This window comes from Petaurus breviceps, unplaced genomic scaffold (genome assembly GCF_028583685.1).
Source record: "Petaurus breviceps papuanus isolate PSGF00001 unplaced genomic scaffold, PetGlider_PUasm1.0 90763, whole genome shotgun sequence".
NCBI lineage: Eukaryota > Metazoa > Chordata > Mammalia > Diprotodontia > Petauridae > Petaurus > Petaurus breviceps.
Genome location: NW_027187340.1, coordinates 8,044,083 through 8,064,364, shown reverse-complemented (window position 1 = coordinate 8,064,364; position 20,282 = coordinate 8,044,083). Strand labels below are relative to the sequence as shown.

At 34.0% G+C, this 20,282-nt stretch overlaps 1 protein-coding gene across 3 annotated transcripts in view; it reads left to right on the top strand.

Moving 5' to 3' along the window:
• SESTD1 (SEC14 and spectrin domain containing 1) overlaps positions 1 to 20,282 on the top strand; it is a 144,458-nt gene that overhangs the window by 66,096 nt on the left and 58,080 nt on the right. For all 3 annotated transcript variants that reach the window (XM_069068558.1, XM_069068557.1, XM_069068556.1), the window contains 2 exons: positions 5,809 to 5,899; positions 10,366 to 10,479. In XM_069068558.1, coding sequence (XP_068924659.1) covers positions 5,809 to 5,899; positions 10,366 to 10,479 — 205 coding nt within the window. The remainder of the gene's footprint in view (positions 1 to 5,808; positions 5,900 to 10,365; positions 10,480 to 20,282) is intronic.

The following is a 20,282-nucleotide window of genomic DNA, read 5'->3' as shown; positions in this document are numbered from 1 at the left end:
TGAAGGGTAGAGATATTTAAGGGAAAAATTGGTTCATAATATGTGAATAATTGAGATTAAATAATGAACTATGTTTGTCTTCAGATGCAGTGTCCTTTTATATAATACAACATGAAAGAATTGTGGTTCACTAAGAACATATTTAGACATGTTTGAAAGTAATTTGTAGAGACATGGCATTGTTATTTTAGTAAGCATTTTCTTTTTTGTCTATATCTAAGCAAGAAAATCTATCATTCCTAAAACATTCTAGTATCAAATACATTTTACTTGATACTGTCTTAACAGCCATAAGATTTGTCTCTAATAGAATAATAAATACTGCATTATTTAAATGGGAACAGTTATAGGTGAAGTGTTTAACTCGTATTTATGGAAATACATAAAAAATAAAGTGATTTCCAAGTTAAAAGAAGTTAGAAGGATTTTATTTTTTTGGAAAAGATATCCAAGTATTTATTTAAGATATTCCATCCTTTATTTTTGGTGAAGGCACGTGTGAACCTTGCTTGTTGTTTCAATTGTTCAATTGTTTCATTTTGGTTCAAGATAATGTAGACATTTAATATCCCTAGCCATATTTCTACCTTTTGCTCAATCTTTTTTGAAATAACAATACTTTCTTTCTTGGTTTCATATTACATAAGTAAAGTAATTATATTTAGATACTTTATAATTAGCTAGCAAGGCAATTTGGAAAATAAATGGAAGTATTTTCCTTATAAAAGTGGAGCCATATATTTGGAAATAGTTATTCTTAGAATTAGATCTGTACACGGTTCCCAGTTTTTGCCTTTGCACTCTCTTTGATATTATGTCATAATGTTGATCATTTGGTTTATATTATAAAAATATTATGATTTGGTTTTTTATACTTGGTTAAGATTGCAGCATCAAATAAATTATAGGTATGTTCAACTCTGTTATAAAAATAAACATCTATAATATTTTATATAATATAATATTTTAATAAAATTATGCTCCAGGCTGATAAAATAGTAGTGTATATGGGATCTATTTATGATTTTAAAAATCCCACTGTACTGTAAAATATAAGTATGATACATAAAAATCCAAGTACATTTCTCATCAATTAAACTTAAACTAATAGGCTATCTAATAATTATAATAAATTATACCTATTTAGTCAAAAATAATTTTAGTTTTCTCATTGGAATTTGGAAGTGTTTAACAGGAGGAGTGACTTGGTTAGTGCTCGTATCTAAAAACAGTTGTCCAAGTAAGTCTGAACTTAGTTTCTTAATATATATCCTTGTGTCAAGCATTAGTATAATTATTTAGGAGTGGTTAATTATGATCATTTTTTCTGCCACAGCAAAGCATATTTAAAACTTCTCCCATTCACCTCCCATTTTATCAGTTTATTCAAGACAATTCTCAATATACAATAAAAGTCAGTAGGAATCAATAAATCACAACTTTCAGAGAACACTACATACTTCTTTGAAAAGTCATCAAAACAGTTATTCAGTTACTGGGTTCAGGATCCTGACCTTGTATATGTTACATTTCCTTGGCAGAAACCGAAAAGAGATTGAAAAGTGGGAATGTTAATTAGTGATGCTTACCTACTCCCTGTTTCTTTACTCAGAGGTCTCTGTGATGGCATATCTTCAAATTACAGAGCCACATCCTTGTCTCTTCTCTTAAATGAAACACAGCAGGTTGAAATTTTTCATAGTCTTGATAGGGCAGGTAAAGGATCATTGTAGTCCCAAGAAGGGGCACAAGAAAAGTAATCTCAGAGAACAAAGGAGTTGAAAATAAGAGAGCAACAAAGTAGTGGCTGGAGAGAAGGGGAAAGAAGCTGTGGAAGATCTGCTCTCTTTCAATAAAATATATTCTTTCACAATCATTTTCTTATTTTGAGTCCTACCCTCCCAACTCTCAGTGGAACTTAAGGGATTAAATTTACCTTCTTAGGTTAATATCTCTTGGTTCACCTTATTTCTTATACATACTTTATGTGTTGGCTGTTTTGTTGTTAGCCATTTTTGGATATTATCTGGTATTAGCACTGGTTTAGATGTTTAGTTCCCTTTTTCATTTTAATTATTGTCTTTGAACTTAATTTCACACAAAAACATGTGTTTAAGGCCATAAGAACTTAGCATTTTTTTTAGTGATAAATATACCTTTTCTCAAAGCACATCTATAAAAATGTTGATTGCAATAAAAGGAATTTATGGATCAAGCAATTTAAGCCTACAAATAACTTTGTCAGTTGTGAAGAAAAATATACATAATATGCTTCTAAATGAATTATATTGTTATTAGAGCATACAGAGTTTTTTCTATAATTTCAAGAATTAATGAAGTAAGCAAAGATTTTCTTTTGTACAGTCCAAAGACCCACTACTTAGGCCATGTCTTGTAGTTTTGAATTTCTTTGGATTTTTAAACTTTGCCTCATTACTACCCAGATCTTTATAGAACTGATAAGATTACTGATAAAACTTTTGATAAGTAGTATAAAAGTGATTTTAGAATTATTCATGCCTTTTACTGCACATTTGCCAGCTTTATTACTTTCATAATCTAAAGTACAAATTAACTTAAAATATGTTAAGTGGTTTATATTACATTTTTGTAAGAAAACCTTATTTTTCCTAATAAGTAGAAAAACAAAAAGCAAGATTTTGTGAGATAGTATAGTCACATAGTTTTTTTCCCCCAAGATTAAAATTATAGCCATATTTGATTGTATGATGTTTCTCAGGAAAAAGCAGTTTGGCAAACTCTGTGATAAAAATCTAATGGAGAGTGCACAAAATTTTAAGAAATACATACATTAATTTTTGAGATTAACACTAAAACTCCTAAATCTTGCTTGGAATTTGCTTTATTCTAAATTAAACATTCTTCTAGTACAGCTATAAACATTTTAATAGCAATAAAAGGAATTTATGAATGAAGAAATTTTATTCCTGAAGTTAGTTTATTGAAGGTTTTCCTTAATATAAAATTAAGTCAAAGTCACTAGGAAAATAAACCAGTTATTCAAATTTTAAGAAACTCTGATGAAAGTTCCTTTTTCTTGCTTTATTTTACTTTAAATAAATACAGTAAGCAGGACTGTGAGTTGATCGAACCATTCTTGAAAGCAGTTTGGAATTAGGCTAAGTATTAACTAAAACAACCATGCCCTCTGACCCAGAGATCCCAAGTAGTAGGAATATATTCCAAAGAGGTGAAAAACAGAAAGGTCCTATGTACTCCAAAAATATTAGTAGTGGCACTTTTTGTGGAAACAAAGAACCAAAAACGAAATAGATGCTCATCTGTTAGAGAACAACTGAACAAAGTGTATTATGTGAATGCAGTTGAATTACTTTAGGGTAAGTAATGATTTAGAATTGAGGGAAACTTAGAAAGACACGTGAGCTGAAACAGAAAGAGAAACAAGTAGAATTAGGACAACAGCATACACATTGATGGCAATTGTAGGAGTTGGAGAGAACAACAAAATCAATAGCACTTAATATTGTGAAATAAGTAATACGAGATGAACAATGCACTTGACTTCTTTATTCCTAGAGTTCAGGGATTATGGATAGGGAACATTGCAGGTGCTGTCAGTGACATATTAGTTAATGTGTTGGTTAGTTTTACTGACCTACTTTGCTCCCTCTTTTATTTTCACAGTGGATTTCTTGCTAGGTAGGGGGAAAGGGAAGGATATGTTTAGAAGTAAAGGTAGTATAAAAACAAAAGATATCAATAACATTTTTAAGAGTAAAGGTATTAAAGCCTCTTCTCAGAAGAATTGGTATAGTATTCTAGTGTATAAACATCACAATGTTTTGGGTTTTTTTTGAGCAATTGGGGTTAAATAACTTGCTCAAGGTTACACGGCCAGTTATTTCTGGGTGTGGTGCTAAGTATCTGAGCCCAGATTTGATCCCCAGGTCATCCTGACACTGGGGCCGGTGCTCTTACTCGCTGAGCCACCTGGCCGCCCCAGACATCACAATGTTAATAAAAAGTATTTTTGTTCCTTTATTAAATCTTTCTTGTCATTAGGTTAGGGAAATATTGACATGACTTATGATTTCATCGGCAGGGAACTAATTCCCTTATGTAGAAACTTCCTTTCTTAATGCAGGTTACTGTATCAGTAATGCCATATTCACAATGCCTATGGAGATTACAGATATGCTGATATAATTATCCATTACAAAATACATCATGCTTGTCATATAAGGGAATAAGCTGGAAAATTTATTAAGATACCAAAAGACTGAGTCCCAAAAGCAGAAAGTGAAAGCCATCAGAGTAGTTATGATATTGGCACAGGTAGATAAAGTAGAAAGCACCCACATTTTCAAGCCTTTAAAACACAACAGGCCACCTCAGGCAAAGGTCCTCCTCTCCCCACGCACAGCAACCACCCAGCGTCCTGGAAGCGCGCTCCCAGCAGCTCCGGCCCCTGGCAGTCCTCAGCAGGAGTCCTTAGCAGAAAGTCCTTAGCAGTCCTAACTCTAAAAGGGCTTCGCGCTGCCGCTGCCTCTGCTGCTGCCGCCACTGTCACCACTGCCAGCCACCGCAGGAACGCTAGCTTGGCTTTCGCTTTCTCTGGCTTTTCGCTTTCTCTTGCTCCGCCCCTTCCTGCTACGTCAGCACGTCCTTGGCTTTCGCTTTCTCTTGCTCCGCCCCTTCCTGCTCCGTTAGCACGTCCAATGGGGCATGGAAGATCTTTAAATCCCATAACCCTTACAGTTACTTTCTCTTATATAATAGCCTTAGAAAGTTAACACTGAGAACTTAAGTGACATGCCTGAATCATATAAACAGTATTTATATGAGGTAAGATTTGAACTCATATTCTCTATACATCAAAGCCAAGTTCTCTATCTATTACATGATGTTACCTCTCATTAAGATACCATATAGCAAATTACTATCTTCTAGAAAAACACATACCTCTTTTTTTCCCCTTCAGAAAGTCTTAAGTCAATGTAATGATGATAGTTAGACTAACAGACCAAATTTTCTTCATTTGGAGGAATTTTTTTTTTAGTATAATTAGACTGTCAGTATAGCTTTTCTTATATTTTGAAACAGCTGTATTTTTCTTGGTGGTGGTGTTTAGTAGTTGATTATAATATATTAGTAATAATTGATGTTTTCTTTGGGGTTCTTTCTTGACTTGATATAAACTTTGCTTTTCTCCATTATATCATAAGAACTTTTTCTAGCATAAGTAACAGTGTTTCTGTCACTAAATTAACATGATGAAATACAAAGATAGATGTGGTACCAATCCATTACATTAATATTGTGTAAGATGTGCATTTGGCAATACAATTTTCATTTATTTCCCGCCATATTTATGCTTCATTTCTTACCTGTTTTGTACTACATTGAAATTATACTTGTGATGAAGTAGAAGGTAGTCAGTATCTATTATATGTTACTGATTTCCTTGTTTAATATAAGGCCACCATTTTATAGATGAAGACAATGTGATTCAAACTAAAACTAAAACAAATTATTTTGACTCTTTGGTTTTTTCTTGTAATCCTGGGTTTTATTCTTGTCCTGATATCTTTATTGCCTAATTTAGTTTGTGAATTATGAAATTTAATCTGAAGTAGGAAAATTCCCTTAGTAAAAGGGATATGATATTGCAAAGGAAATCAATCTGTTGCAACTTGGATCAAGTCAAATTGGTTCACACTGTGTTCAAGAAGCTTTAAAGCTGCAATTTGCATAGTTTTAAAATGTAGTTTTCTTTAAAATGTCATTTGAAGCTTGTTTTTATAGTTTTATTTGTTTTTATTTCAGTGAGAAGTGTAAGGCTAGAGGATTTACTGTTATAGTGGATGGCAGAAAATCACAATGGAATGTCGTGAAAACAGTTGTCTTAATGCTACAGGTAAATTGAATTTTCTACTATATGAGTAAATTGTTTTATCTTGCAGCTGTTAGTCAATGAACTGAAATGTAATAGCTGAATTATTTCATTGGAAAAGGAGCAAGCCAATAAGAATTCCCTAGCTCATTTATAAGACCTATATTCTATGACCACACATTCTATTAACTTTAAAGTAATGATTGAGTTTCTCTAAAACGTTCCTATAACTTTGTGGGTTGTTGGGCTTCTATAGGATCTAATTACTATTGCAAAAATGGGTATAAAACTTTTTAAAAAAATTAAATAAGAAGAGGGAATTCTGAACCTGTAGTTAATATATCTTGTTTATGGGTGACATTCTTATCTAAAAATATATGTCTAAATAGTTACAGCTCTAAGTGAGATTTGTCTTTCTAAGCTAATTAGGTCCAAGAAGGGTTATTTTGTGCCTCCTTCACTTTGCTTATGACAAACAATAGCATTTACTAAGCATTACATTTTATTAGCTCCTGTAGGGAACTACAAAGGGAGGGGATTCAAACCAGAGGCCTGACATGCATGTATTACTTCAAGGAATTTGTTCAGAAGAGGGTCCTGGAGGAAGAGAAAATTCTTAAATGGGCTTTGAAGCTAGAAAAGACCTGAGTGTGTAGCGGGGAGAGCCCCTTAATAGGTGGGAGCTCCACTGGAGAGGGGCTTTGGAGAGCAGCAGGGAATGAGACTAGTCAGGCATGGGTGGAGGGTGGGGGGCACTTGATGGAAAGCCATGAAACTCTTGTTCAAAAATTTTAATTGAATTTCAGAATCATTTGGAAGCTGCTGCAATGTTCTGCAGAGGAGTAGAATTTACAGTTATTTCTTAAAGAAGTTGAGTCTTATACTGTAAATATAATCTATAGTTACTGTTAACCTGCCTCTGACCTCAAGCTAGTCACTTAATCTTCCCAGGTCTCAGTTTCCTCATCTTTAAAATGAGGAGATTGGATCATTGATTTGAAAGCCTTGAATGCCTATAAAACAACATGAGGTGAACTTGAAAGTAGGTGGACTGTCAGTTATTTTTTACCATAAGTCTTATCTTAGTGTAACCTGACCCATGGATACAATCTGCATATATGTTTAATTGCTGTCATAAAGGCCCTGTCCCTTAATATTGATGCTACCTACCAGCCTGCCTCTCTTTCTCTTCTCCTGCCATAAACTGGCCATCGCTACTCTTTTATGTTAGACAACAAAAGTCAAGTCCTTGTCTTCAGTGTTCTAATGCATAGAATTTAACCGGGAGGAATAGAAGGATTAGCGTTCTTGTAATTGAAAATATTTTTTCTTGAACATTAACTCTGAGTCAAATTTGTTTTATATTTGTTAGAAAACCAATTAACTATGGTTCTTGCATATTTCCCTTCGTTGCACTTGAGCTTTACCATTGATGAAGGGGTTGTTCTTTCAATCAAATACTAATCACTGGTCATTAAAAAAATTGAGGACAGTTAATGAGTGATCTAGCTCTCAATTTCTTTTCTGAAAGGAGCAGTCTTTGGTTCATTAAGAGTTAATATTCTCAGCATTGTACAAAGGCCAATTTTTCACTGCTTATAGACTAAACTAGTGTTTATGAGGTCACCTATCCACAAAATGTCTTGTTTTTCTCACAAGGAGAGTGGGTACAGAAGACGGTGATGATAGTACTGTTAGGTACTGCTTGAATGAGTAGGTCAAAAGAGTAATTAATTAATGGATCAGTTGGAGGGAAGTGTCTTGAGTACCCTTTGGCTATATACTCAGCTTATACACTACATTTTTATCAGTGAATTGGATGAAGTCATAAAAGGCATGCTTGTCAATTCCATAAATAAGATGAAGCTAGGAAGGATAGTTAAAGTTTTGGATGATAATGGGTTGAATAAGATGAAATGTAATAAATATTAACATAGAAATATTATATATTGCATAGTGTGTTTATATATTACACAAAGTATGTGTATTATATAAAATAATATAATTATATAAAATAAAATACATTATATAAAATAATGTATTATATAAAATATATGTATTAAATAAAATAAATAATAACTATAACATATTTATATAAAATACCATATTTTTACTTGAAAAAAAGAGAAACTTTACCAGTACAAGACATCCCTGGATAAATGTGAAAAAGATATAATGATTTTAGTGGATTGTATGTTTGGTATGCAATGTGACATGACAGACCCCATAAAACAAACTTAATTTTGGATTGTAAAAAGAGAGGCATCATAATTTCAGAATGTAGACAATTATTGTCATACTTTATGTGGCCTTGATCAAAACATATAACATTTTAGGAATCATAAAATCACTGCTCTTAGAGCTGGAAGGAGGTTGAAGTGCCATCTAGTTCACTCCTAAATAAGAACCTTCTGCATCATCAACAAATGATCGTCTAAGTTTCCATTTGAAAACCTACACTGATGGTGAGCCCACTAGCTATTAAGTGTGGTAATTCAAGTCCATAAACATTTTTTTTTTTATCACTGTAGTCCAGGTACTGTGCTAAAGCACTGAGAATACAAAGGCAAGGTAAGAGAAAAATAGTTCTCATCCTCAAGGAACTCATGTTCTCACGAGAGAAGCTGACTCAGAACAGGGTGCTGAAAAGAGCAGAGAAGCACCTACACGAGAGCATCTAGAAGTCCAGAGATGAATGATGGGGCAGGACTGGTGTGGCTTCTCTAGCGTTTCAAGTTCCAATTAAAATTTGACCTTCTTCAAGAAATCTTTCCTGATACCCCTTAATTCTAGTGCCTTTCCTCTGTTGACTATTTCTATTCCATCTGTTTATATCCTTTGTAAATTGTTTTTGCATGTTGTAACCTCCTTGAGAGCAGGGACTTCTTTTGTGAGCACTCCTTCTCTTGCTCCCGTTTTCTCTTTCTCTCTCCTTCTCTTTTGGTAGCCTAGCAATTATCAGCTTTTAATGTCTTTCCTAAAATGTAACATCCAGACTGAGCATAATACTTCATATATTTTCTGACCAGGAAAAGGTACAGTGGAACTAACATTTTTCTTATGCTAAAAAACAGCCTCTTATCCTATGCTCTAAACTCAGATGAGAATTTGTGGCTGTAGTGTCATAATATTGACTTGTTGAACTTTTAGTTCACTAAAATGCCTAGATTATTTTCACACAAATTCTTTGAAGATCTGGATAAATTTTCTTTTTTTTTTAACATAACTTTATTTATTTATCTTTTAGTTTTCAACATTCACTTCCACAAGATTTTGAGTTGCAAATTTTCTCCCTGTCTCTCCCCTACCTCCACCCCAAGAAAGCAAGCATACTGAGTACCCCTTCCCCAATCTGTTCTCTCTTCTGTCCTCCCCCAACCCCTTACTTTCTTGTAGGGCAAGATGGATTTCTATACCCCATTGCCTGTATATCTTATTTCACAGTTGCATGTGAAAAACAATTTTTCACAAGTGAAGAATTTTATATTAATCCCTACTAAATTTAATTTTAGATTCAGGGCTTTATTCTAGCTTGATATACACACACATAAATTGGTTGTGTGTGTGTGTGTGTGTGTGTGTGTGTGTGTATTTTTAGATCTCCATCCAGAAATGTTAGCAGAAGGACGTTGTAAACTGGAGTATATCTAGGAGAGAGTAATCATGGATGGAAGTCATATCCATGAATAGGCCAAGTAAAAGAGTTAGGGGCTATCTGATAGCTATCTTCAAATATTTAAAGATCAAGCATGTGGAAAAGTGAGCTCTTCTTCTGTGTGGCACCACAGGGTAGAATAAGAGCAGTGGCAGGCAATGGCATACTGCCCTGAAATATTTTTATTGTAATTATTTTCTTTCTCTAAATAAATTTCTTAAAACTTGTTGCACCTTATATTCTGAAAAAGCAAGTATTATTACATGAGAAATGATTGTACAAAATGGAAATGGTTTTGTTATTGTTTGAATTTACTTATTCTTGAGAGCTGTGTGGTTGATTGAGATGTACAGGATGTCCCAAAATTTTTCAGCACGTTAAAAACTTAAAATTGAACTAAAACTTTTGGAAACCCTATATTGTTTTATGCCATATAAAGCCCCTGTTACAAAATGCAAAATTTCTGAACTCTGAGGTATTTTGAGTTTTACATTACTATCTCTTCATTAATTTAGTTGAGTGATAAAATCCAAAATAATTGACTGGACATTTCTGAATCAATTGGGTTTGTGAAATCTTTATTAATCACTCTTTTTAGTTTTTTTGTCATGCGTATGTTTTTTTAGGATTTGGAATTTTGCCAATATTGTTTTAAATTTGTATCTTTTCAAAAAAGTGATATTAATTGCATAGCTTGCTGGTCTTTGTTATGTGACTGAACAGTAGCACTCATAATAGTAATAATAGAGATAACATTTTTATCTTTTAGTCTTCTGTTGTTTTTATATTACTCTGAATGTGTAATTTGGAATTTCATTTTCAATGTACTTTGCAGAATGTTGTTCCAGCTGAGGTATCACTTGTTTGTGTGGTAAAACCAGATGAATTTTGGGATAAGAAAGTTACACATTTTTGTTTTTGGAAAGAGAAAGATAGACTCGGCTTTGAGGTAAGTTCATATTTTTCCAATAACAATGTCTTTTATTATTTACATATGTGTTTTAAATCATTTTAATGATTTATTTGGATGACTTAAATATTTTCTTCCTCAAGTATTCATATATTTAGGAAAACTTTGAACTGATACTAAATTACATCAAAGAGGTAGCCTGGTATTGTAGGAGGGAGTAGTAGGGAAACACTGCATCCAGAGAAAGAATTGATAAGTAGAAATTGTATAGAATAATTTTACATATATAAGTGTATATATATATACACACACATATATACATACATACATGCATACACTTGTGTCTAATCATAGCCAACTCTAGGGGGAAGAATGGAGAGGAGGAAAGAAAAAAGTGGAAAAAATGTACATGATAATTTTGTTTTATATTTCAAAGGAATAGCAAGTTGTACATGATAGATTTGCAGTTTCGTGTATAAATCTTTTTTGTGTGTTATGTGTTATAGAAATGCTTGTTTTGTTCCATAAAGTAAAAATAAAATAAAAACTAATCAGAAAATCTTTGTACTGCAGGGAGAATGTTTATTAGCTTTTTTGATTTTAGACCATTCATTTCGGAACCTTAATTTCTGTGCAAATTAGTACTCCTCCAAGGGGTGTCCAGGTGGCGCAGTGAGTAAGAGCGCCAGCCCCAGAGTCGGGAGGCCTGGGATCGGTTCTGTCCTCAAATACTTCACACCCACACACATACACAAAAAAACTGGCCGTGTAACCTTGAGCAAGTTACTTAACCCCAATTGCTTAAAAAAAAATTAGTACTCCTTGCACCATCTAGGCCATAGTGAATAACAAATAAAATAAGATGTTCTGGCACTTTACAAACCTTCAAGTATTATGTAAATGTAAACTGTTGTTATTCTAAACATTTTCAGACTTTAAGCTTCACTATTTATACTTATTTAACTGGGATATGTGGTGATAATTTAATTACATTTATTGTGCTTATAACACACTTATGACACTATATATGTAACATATATAGTATGTATTACAGTTATAGCTCCTGACTTTGTGAAAATTTTTATCTTTTCTAGATCTCACAGAAGCTGAGTTGAAATTTAAACATATTCATCTTTTCAGGATTATAGCTAGCACCTTTTGGCAGTTTTACCTTTCACAGACTATTTGTTAGTTCCCATGTCTCATCTTGGCGGTTGACAGTAGCCAATCAATGGCTTAAAATAATTTGTGAGAGCATTGAAGGATAAAGAGAAAAATAATGATTTATCCAAAGCCTAGATGTTTGTGGACCAGTTAATTAGCACTTAATGTATGTATTGGCTGTTAGACTCGCCTGATTTGTATATGGAAATAGCTTTGGAAACATTGGACCCTCAGAATACAGACTTTCACTAAACCTGATAGATAAAATTCAGCTGAAATTTTGTACTTTGTGGTCATCTTTGAGAGTTTCATTGATGATACTGATCTATTTTGATGTAAAAGCAAAAATTCTCTCATTTGTCATTAAGTATTTATTAAGCAATTAGAGTGCCAAAGCAGCGTGCTAAGTACTGGAGCTTCAAAGAGAAAAATGAAATAATACCTGCTTTTAAAGATCTTACATTCTGATGGTGTAGATATATTATCGGATGTTGGGGAAACTGACCAACTGGGTTTTTATCTGTTCAGGGTTAGACAATTTGAGTCAGCCTAATGTCATTATGAGCATGAATTCCTTGCTGTTGCTCTCACAGCTTAACCATTTCAAAATGATTTCTTGTCCTAACCAATTTGAAGAATGTTGTAAATTTATTTTTATTTAATTTTATGAACCACAAGTGTTTCATTACCTTACAGTCTTGAATCTGAATTAATGGACTTGCAGGAGGTAGGCTTGACCCAAATAACTTATTGTAGTTGACAGGATTTGATTTGGATTACCTTGTGTTTGAAGTTTGGCTTTTTGGAGGGCAATTGGGGTTAAGTGACTTGCCCAAGGTCACACAGCTAGTAATTGTTAAAGTGTCTGAGGCTGGATTTGAACTCAGGTCCTCCTTACTCCAGGGCTGGTGCTCTATTCATTATGCCACATAGCCACCCTCAAAATTATCTTAAAAAAAGAAATTCACTTGCTTTGCCAAGTGCATGGATTAAATTAATTGCAAATTTTATATTAACTTTTATTTACACATTATCCCAGAAGTTGCTAAATTTGCAGAAATTGCAGAATTTCCCCTAAAGTTACTAATGTATATTTAATCACATTGTTCTTGCTAAAATAATATTATTAATAGTATTGATAAAATAATAACATTTAGTGAGAAAAATATTTTAGGCCATTAATGTTGTTGATTTCATTCTTTTAAATCTTTGTATTATATACATATATTATATATATATGTAATTTATATGTACATATACTGGGGATAGGTGGTGTTGTAGATAGATTGCTGTGTCTAAAATTAGGAAGACCCATCTTCTGAATTCAAATGAAATGTATGACCCTGGAAAAGTCACTTAACTCTGTTTTCCTCAGTTCCTCATCATTTTAGTATCTTTGCTAAGAAAATCCCAAATGGGGTCACAAAGAATCACACAGCAAATTGTCATGGCTGAACAACAACAATATACCGGGGATAGGAATGTGTGCTTAAAACTTTTCTACAGATGGGGTATACAATCAAAAATGTCAGAGAATGCTAGTCCAGATAGTTATGCGGTTGTATAGATACTTAATAGAATTGATTGATCCATTAATAGATAAATCTTGAACAATTACTCTTGGATAATTAGCTGGGCTAGGAAAAGAGAGGGTTGAATGACCTTTAGGAAAATGTACAATAATTTTAGTGACTATTTTCTCCTTGAAACAAAGGCCTTTTTTTTTTAAACATCTATATTCTTCTGGTGATTCTGTATGACTTATAATGATTTAAAATTTCCACCTCCAAAAAATAAAGATTGTGAGTCCAGAATGGGCATTCCATTCTTTCTTCTACCTCTTGAATCTTTCATTTCCTTTAATGCTTTGCTTATGTACTATCTCTTGCATGAAGACTTTCCTCATTTCTCCATTCCTGCTCCCCACCCTGCCTTGGTTAGTCGTCTCTCCTTGATCAGATTCTCTTATATTGACTTCTCTATATACATGTTATTCCCTTTCCCTCACCCCATAAAATTCAAGCTTTGAAACCTATGACTTTTTTCTTTTTTGCCTTTGTATCCCCAGCACAGTAGCCTATCACAATGCCTTGTACATAGAAGCTTCTAAGTAAATACTAGAATTGAATTGACCAACTGTAGGTTGCTTCAGAATGATAGGAAAATTTCCTAAATACAGAGGAGAGTGCATAGTGCAGAAATAGGTCAGAACTTTTTTTTTTTCAGAGAACAAACAAAGACCTGAGAATAGTACATTTTTCCAGGACTTTGAGGGTGCAGCTCTGAGAAGACTATCATTACACGAGAGATGCGAAGGTCAATGGGGGGGCCATCTAGAGGAGGATAACAACAGGATAGCAACAAGGTGATTGGCAGATTGGGTGCAGGCTAAGAGTAGAAGCATTGACCATCCCTGGCCCTGAGTAGTGAGGCAAAGAGCGCTGACTTTTCCTGTGACTTCCCACCTCTTTACTTTGTAGCCATTCCCCATCTTACTCCATTTAATTTTTATTTCAAAAGTTCATCTGTACTGATTGTTTTGAAATTCATTAATGTTTTACCATATTTAGATGACAGAATCCTAATGGACCTGAACCCTCAGTACCTAATGTGCTCATAATGTACTTGAAGTATATATTGTACTGATAATACTCAAGGTTCTCCCCAGTATTTATAGCAAACAACTGAGAGTTCCATCCTGGGGTATTAGGAGCAGCTCAACCCTGGTGATCACAACAGGGATTGCTTCCTCTTTACTTGAACTTGCTTGGCAGTTGAGGAATCCTCTGGCTCTAAGTTACTTCATATTTTAGTGATTTGCCTTTGTATTCCTAGCATTTAGCAGATTGGCCTAGCACAATGCCTTTTATCTTTTTGTTATCTGTGACCTAACACAGGCTCTGAGGGGCAGTAATAAGACTAAAAGGAGAGGAGAAAATCACATTGGGGTTGTCTGTGAGTATGTGTTAGAAAATTGAGCTGGAGACTAGGAGGTTAAGGAAAGAATATGAGGGGTAAGAATAGGGATAGAGGTTCTTTACAAGGAGGAAAGCATTTTAACCTATAAAATTTAACCTAAAATTACATTGTGCCTAGAACTTCAGTTTAAGGAAACAACATTGTTTTCTCTTTAAACATCTTAACATTTTAATTTCATCTACATATGCAATTCTAGTGCCAGCTAACATGTTTTCTGTTAGGTTACTATCAATGATAAGCTTCATTAAGTAATAAGAACCATACTGACCTACATACAGCAAGCTAAATTATGCATGTAATTTAAAATTTTATGTTATTTCTGTGAAACTTACCCCATAATTTAAATTAGAATAGTATATTATTTCTGTACTTAAAATACTAGTGTTATTAACTGGTGAATATCCTTTCTATGACTAAATGTCACTAAAATAAACTGTAATAGGACAAAAATGAAGACTCTAGAACAACAAAAATAATGAATGACACTCACATTTGATTTAATGTAAATAAATCTAGTCTTGCTCTCTTGATTAAGTAATTTAGAATTGGTTTCATTTCTTTTGAAAGTTGACATTACTTGGTAATGATTTCCCCCTTCAGTATAAATGTGACTGGAATCCTGTAGCACCAATGCAATATTTATAGTGCTCATGATCATGATAAAGACCATAACTATAAGTATCACATGATATTGGATTGCAAAATATACCAGATTCTCCAGATAGAGGATAGAACTGAAGCATTTATTTAAATTCCAGAAAACTGAATCCCAAAACGATTAAGACGATTCCATCATAGTACCAAAGATATTAAGAAGCTATAATAACGCTGAGAGCAACAGCATCCTTCAGCCTTCCCACAAACCAATACAAGATCAATATTTACTTGCAAACATCTTAGTCTCCTTAATGAGCATCCTCTCTCTTCCCCAATGTCTGGCTAGCTCTGACCAGCTTCCTGTGGGCTCTGCTTACCTTCAGCAAACTCCTCCCACCACAGGCTGCATGTGACTACTTTTAGCCTATCAGGAGACAGTTTATCTTCACAGCAGGGAAGCTCCCTGTGAGCTCTGCTCCACCCTTCAGCAAACTCCTCCCACCACAGACTCCATGTGATTACATTCAGCCTATTACAGGGCAGAGTTTACTTTCAGTGCAGGGGAGGTCTTCAGACTCCCCTCAGTTCTATTAAGGGGCAGGGAAGACCTTAGTATTCCCTTTCCTAAGGGGCAGGGAAGACCTTAGTATTCCCTTTCCCATTACAAATCCTCATGAAGATTGCCTCAGTTTTAAGAGAAAAATCTTCTGGTTCTTTTTTCAAACCCTTGACCTGTGTGAGAGCTGTAGTGTCCACCAATATTTATTTCCTGTTAACTCAAGTCTGGTGTGTATGAAATTTGATTTCACTTCAGCCCAAGAACCCAGCATATTGCATTAGGAATGTAGAAGTGCTACAATATTGCTGCATTTTGTTGGGAGGGAAAATGTCATGGGAATTCTGTAGACCCTTAAAGTGTTATGGAGGCATTTCCCTCTCTGGGAGGTTCAGAATTATGGGAGTGGCATGAACTGTTTTGTTCCTTTGGAACCCTGTAAGTTTGTTAGGGGACTGGAATGAAATGTCTGTGATTGCAGCAATAGATCAAGTGTCTCATCCTTTCATGTGTTAGTGGATCTCAAAAAATAGCAGTAATCATAATAGGTATTGCTCTTGCATCTTAGCTACTTTCTTCAACTATTATTAGCTACACGTTAAGTAGTCAGTGTTGATCTTTGTGACAATGAACTTTTATAATTAATAGTCTATTTTCAGTGTACTTAACGAAATATTTATTATATGAAGTGCAAGGGGATAACTTTTAAGGGTAAGTTTTTGGGGAAAAGAATGTCTTGTTATTCATGGTTATATACTGTCATGAAAGTTGGAACTTTAGAAATGGAAATGGTGAAGTGCCCACCAGAAGTCATACACCAGTGCCCCTTAAACCTGCTAGAGGGGACCCCTACTACGTTCCTTGGAAACCACCTAATAGGCCCCAATAGTAAAGAAATGTTTCACCTGTGTTGCTAGAAACATGCCACAGATTCCCACAGATTCAGGTCTGTTTATGTTTGTATTCAAAGCTTTGCTAAGGGATCATGGCTTCACTTCGCTTCACTAGGAACAATACTAAGGCTTTGCTTCAATAGGAACAATACTAACGGCACTGCACCCCCTTAGAAATATACTCTGTTAGCAACACCTAGGTCTATAAAAATGCATCTTGCAGAAGACTTGATGCTGTCTTCCTTGTTAGGGAGGCAGTCACCGCAGTTAATAAACACTCCTATCAAATTATAATTGGCTTTGCTGTCATGTCCATTTCATTTGTCCATTTCAGTGGTATTCAAATTTGCTGATGAAAGAAAACAGAAAAGACTTATTTGTTAAATTTAAACTTTTACCAAATATTTATTGGATATATATGTGCTATGTAGGTAAATTAAAAATCGTGAGGCATATTAGGCACATTCTGATGACTTGTAGGCTAAGATGTGTACCTCTGTGTCTTTTGAAAATGTAATTTTTCAGGATCTTACCTTATTTGTACAGAGTTAGTTTTAAGTTGACTGGCACAACTCATTATTTAATGGATCCTTTAATTGAAACCCTTTTGAGATAGTAATCATATTCTAATTTTTCTGGTCTCAAAGTTAGGGTGATTATGTTTGTTTAATGCAAAATCTACCTATGTTCCTCAGAAATTTTAGTCAGAATTATAGTGTACTATATTTCTTTATCATTATATATTCTGGTAGTTTTGATTTATATTATTTCGCTAAATGTGATTATTCTTACATTGTTGCTTTAAGAATATGCTTATTCAAACTCATATTTGCAGTTGGTACCAATGAGGTTATAACTTGTCTCTTTAATTTTTCTCCATTACTGTATAATAAACTTGTTTCTACTACTCCAACTTGATTTTAAAACCCTTGATAAGGGACCATTTCTTATATTTTGTATCATTTTAGCCCATAGCACAGTATTAAGTACAGTGAGGCAAAGGTTTGGGATTGGATCTGTGATTTTGCAACAATAATAAATTCCCTTTACCAATGCAGGTCATTGTATTATCTGTAAATTACAGTCCTAGAAATTTGCCTAGAGCACTTGAGAGCCCATGACCATACAGCCAGAATTTGAACCCAGGTCTTCTTGATTTTGAGGCTAGCTTTCTGCCCATCACTTCATGCTGCCTCTCATTGATAATTGAGAAATTTGCTGAAGGTCCATAATTTCAAAGTTTAGTGTGTGTATACATGCATATATATATATATATATATATATGTGTGTGTGTGTGTGCATTTACATATATATGTATATATATTTAAATCATTGAGTCATTACATGGATCATTTGAAGTATGTGTGTATAGTTTTCTAAAGTATCCCTCTTTTAAAATCCTTCTAATTGAATCCCAATTAAAGTATTTAAAAGGTAAGAGCATAATTCTTTGTAGGAGTATAGACTTAGAGCTGGAAGGGAAATTAGACAGAAGTCAACTGGTTCAAACCCTTCACTTTATAGAGAGGAAAATGAGGCTCAGAGAAGTGACATTACTTCCCGAAAGTCATAGAGCTAGTAATTACCAGAGCTGCAAATGGAACTCAAGTCCTCTGATTATAGATCCAACACTCTTTTTTGAAAAAAAAATTATTCATTTATTTTAGTGTTCAACATCCATTTCCATAAGATTTTGAGTTCCAAATTTTCTCCCCATCTCTATCCTACTCCCCACCCCAAGATGGCAAGCATATTGATTACCCCTTCCCGCAGTCTTGTGTGTCTTATATCTTCCCCCAGCCTTACCCCTTTTCCCCTTAGTTTCTTGTAGGGCAAGATGGATTTCTGTATGCCATTGCCTATATATCTTATTTCCTGTTTGCATGTAAAAACAGTTTATTTAACATGTTTTTAAAACTTAGAGTTCTAGATTCTCTCCCTTCTTCCTTCCTCACCCACCCCCATTGAGAAGACAAGCAATTCAACATAGGTTATAAATGTGTAGTTAGGCAAAGCATTTCCATAGGAGTCATATTATGAAAGAATAACTATATTTCCCTCCATCCTATCCTGCCCCCATTTATTCTGTTTTCTCCTTTGTCCTTGTCCCTTTTCAAAAGTGTTTCCTTCTAACTACCCCCTCCCCAGGCTGTCGTCTCTTCCGTCATTCCCCCCACTTATATCCTTCCTCCCTGCTTTCCTGTAGGGTAAGATACCCAATTAAGCCAAATTCAATGAGAGTGAAGTTGATTCATTCCCTTTCACCTCCATGCTCTTCCCTTCCATTTTAACAGTCTCTCTTTCCTCTTTTATGTGAGATAATTTACCCTGTCTCTCCCTTTCTCCTTTTCCCAATATATTCTTCTCTAACCTCTTAATTTTATTTTTTAGATATCATCCCTTCATATTCAACTCACCCTGTGCTCTCTATGTGTACATATATACACACACATATATGTACATACATATATGCACATGCATACATATACATACATATGTGTGTATTGTGTGTGTACATATATTCCCTTCAACTGTCCTAATACTGAAAAAAGTTTTATGAATTACAAATATCATCTTTCCATCTAGAAATGTAAATAGATCAACTTTAATAAGTACCTTATTATTTCTCTTTCCTGTTTACCTTTTCCTGCTTCTCTTGATTCTTGTCTTTGAAAGTCACATTTTCTGTTCAGCTCTGGATTTTTCATAAAGAATGCTTTAAAATTCTCTATTTAACTGAATGACTATATTTTCCCCTGAAGTATTATACTCAGTTTTGCTCGATAGATGATTCTTGGTTTTAATCCTAATTCCTTTGACCGTCAGAATATCATATTCCAAGCCCTTCAATCCTTTAATGTAGAAGCTGCTAGATCTTGTGTTATTCTGATTGTGTTTCCATAGTACTTGAATTGTTCCTTCCTGACTGCTTGTAATATTTTCTCCTTGACCTAGTAACTCTGGAAATTGGCTATAATATTCCTAGGAGTTTTCTTTTTGAAGTGAATTCTTTCAATTTCTATTTTACCCTCTGGTTCTAGAATATCAGGGCAGGATGATTTATAGGCTCTTTTTTTTGATCATGGCTTTTGGGTAGACCAATAATTTTTAAATGATCTCTCCTGGATCTGTTTTCCAGGTCAGTTGTTTTTCCAATGAGATATTTTACGTTGTCTCCTATTTTTTCATTCTTTTGGATCTGTTTTATAATATCTTGATTTCTCATAAAGTCATTAGCTTCCATTTGCTCCATTTTAATTCTGAAGGAATTATCTTCTTCAGTGAACTTTTGAACTTCCTTTTCTGTCTGGCCAATTCATCTTTTTAAGGCATTCTTCTCCTCATTGGCTTTTTGGGCCTCTTTTGCCATTTGAGTTAATCTATTTTTTAAGGTGTTATTTTCTTCAGTATTTTGGGGGGTCTCCTTTAGCAAGTTGTTGACTCATTGTTCATGATTTTTTTGCATCGCTCTCATTTCTCTTCCCAATTTTTCATCTACTTCTCTTACTTGATTTTCTAAATCCTTCTTGAGCTCCTCTAAGGCCTGCAACCAATTCATATTTTTCTTGGAGGATTTTCATGCAGGAGTTTTGACTTTGTTATCTACTTCTGGTTCTGTGTTTTGATCTTCTTTGTCACCAAGAAACAATTCT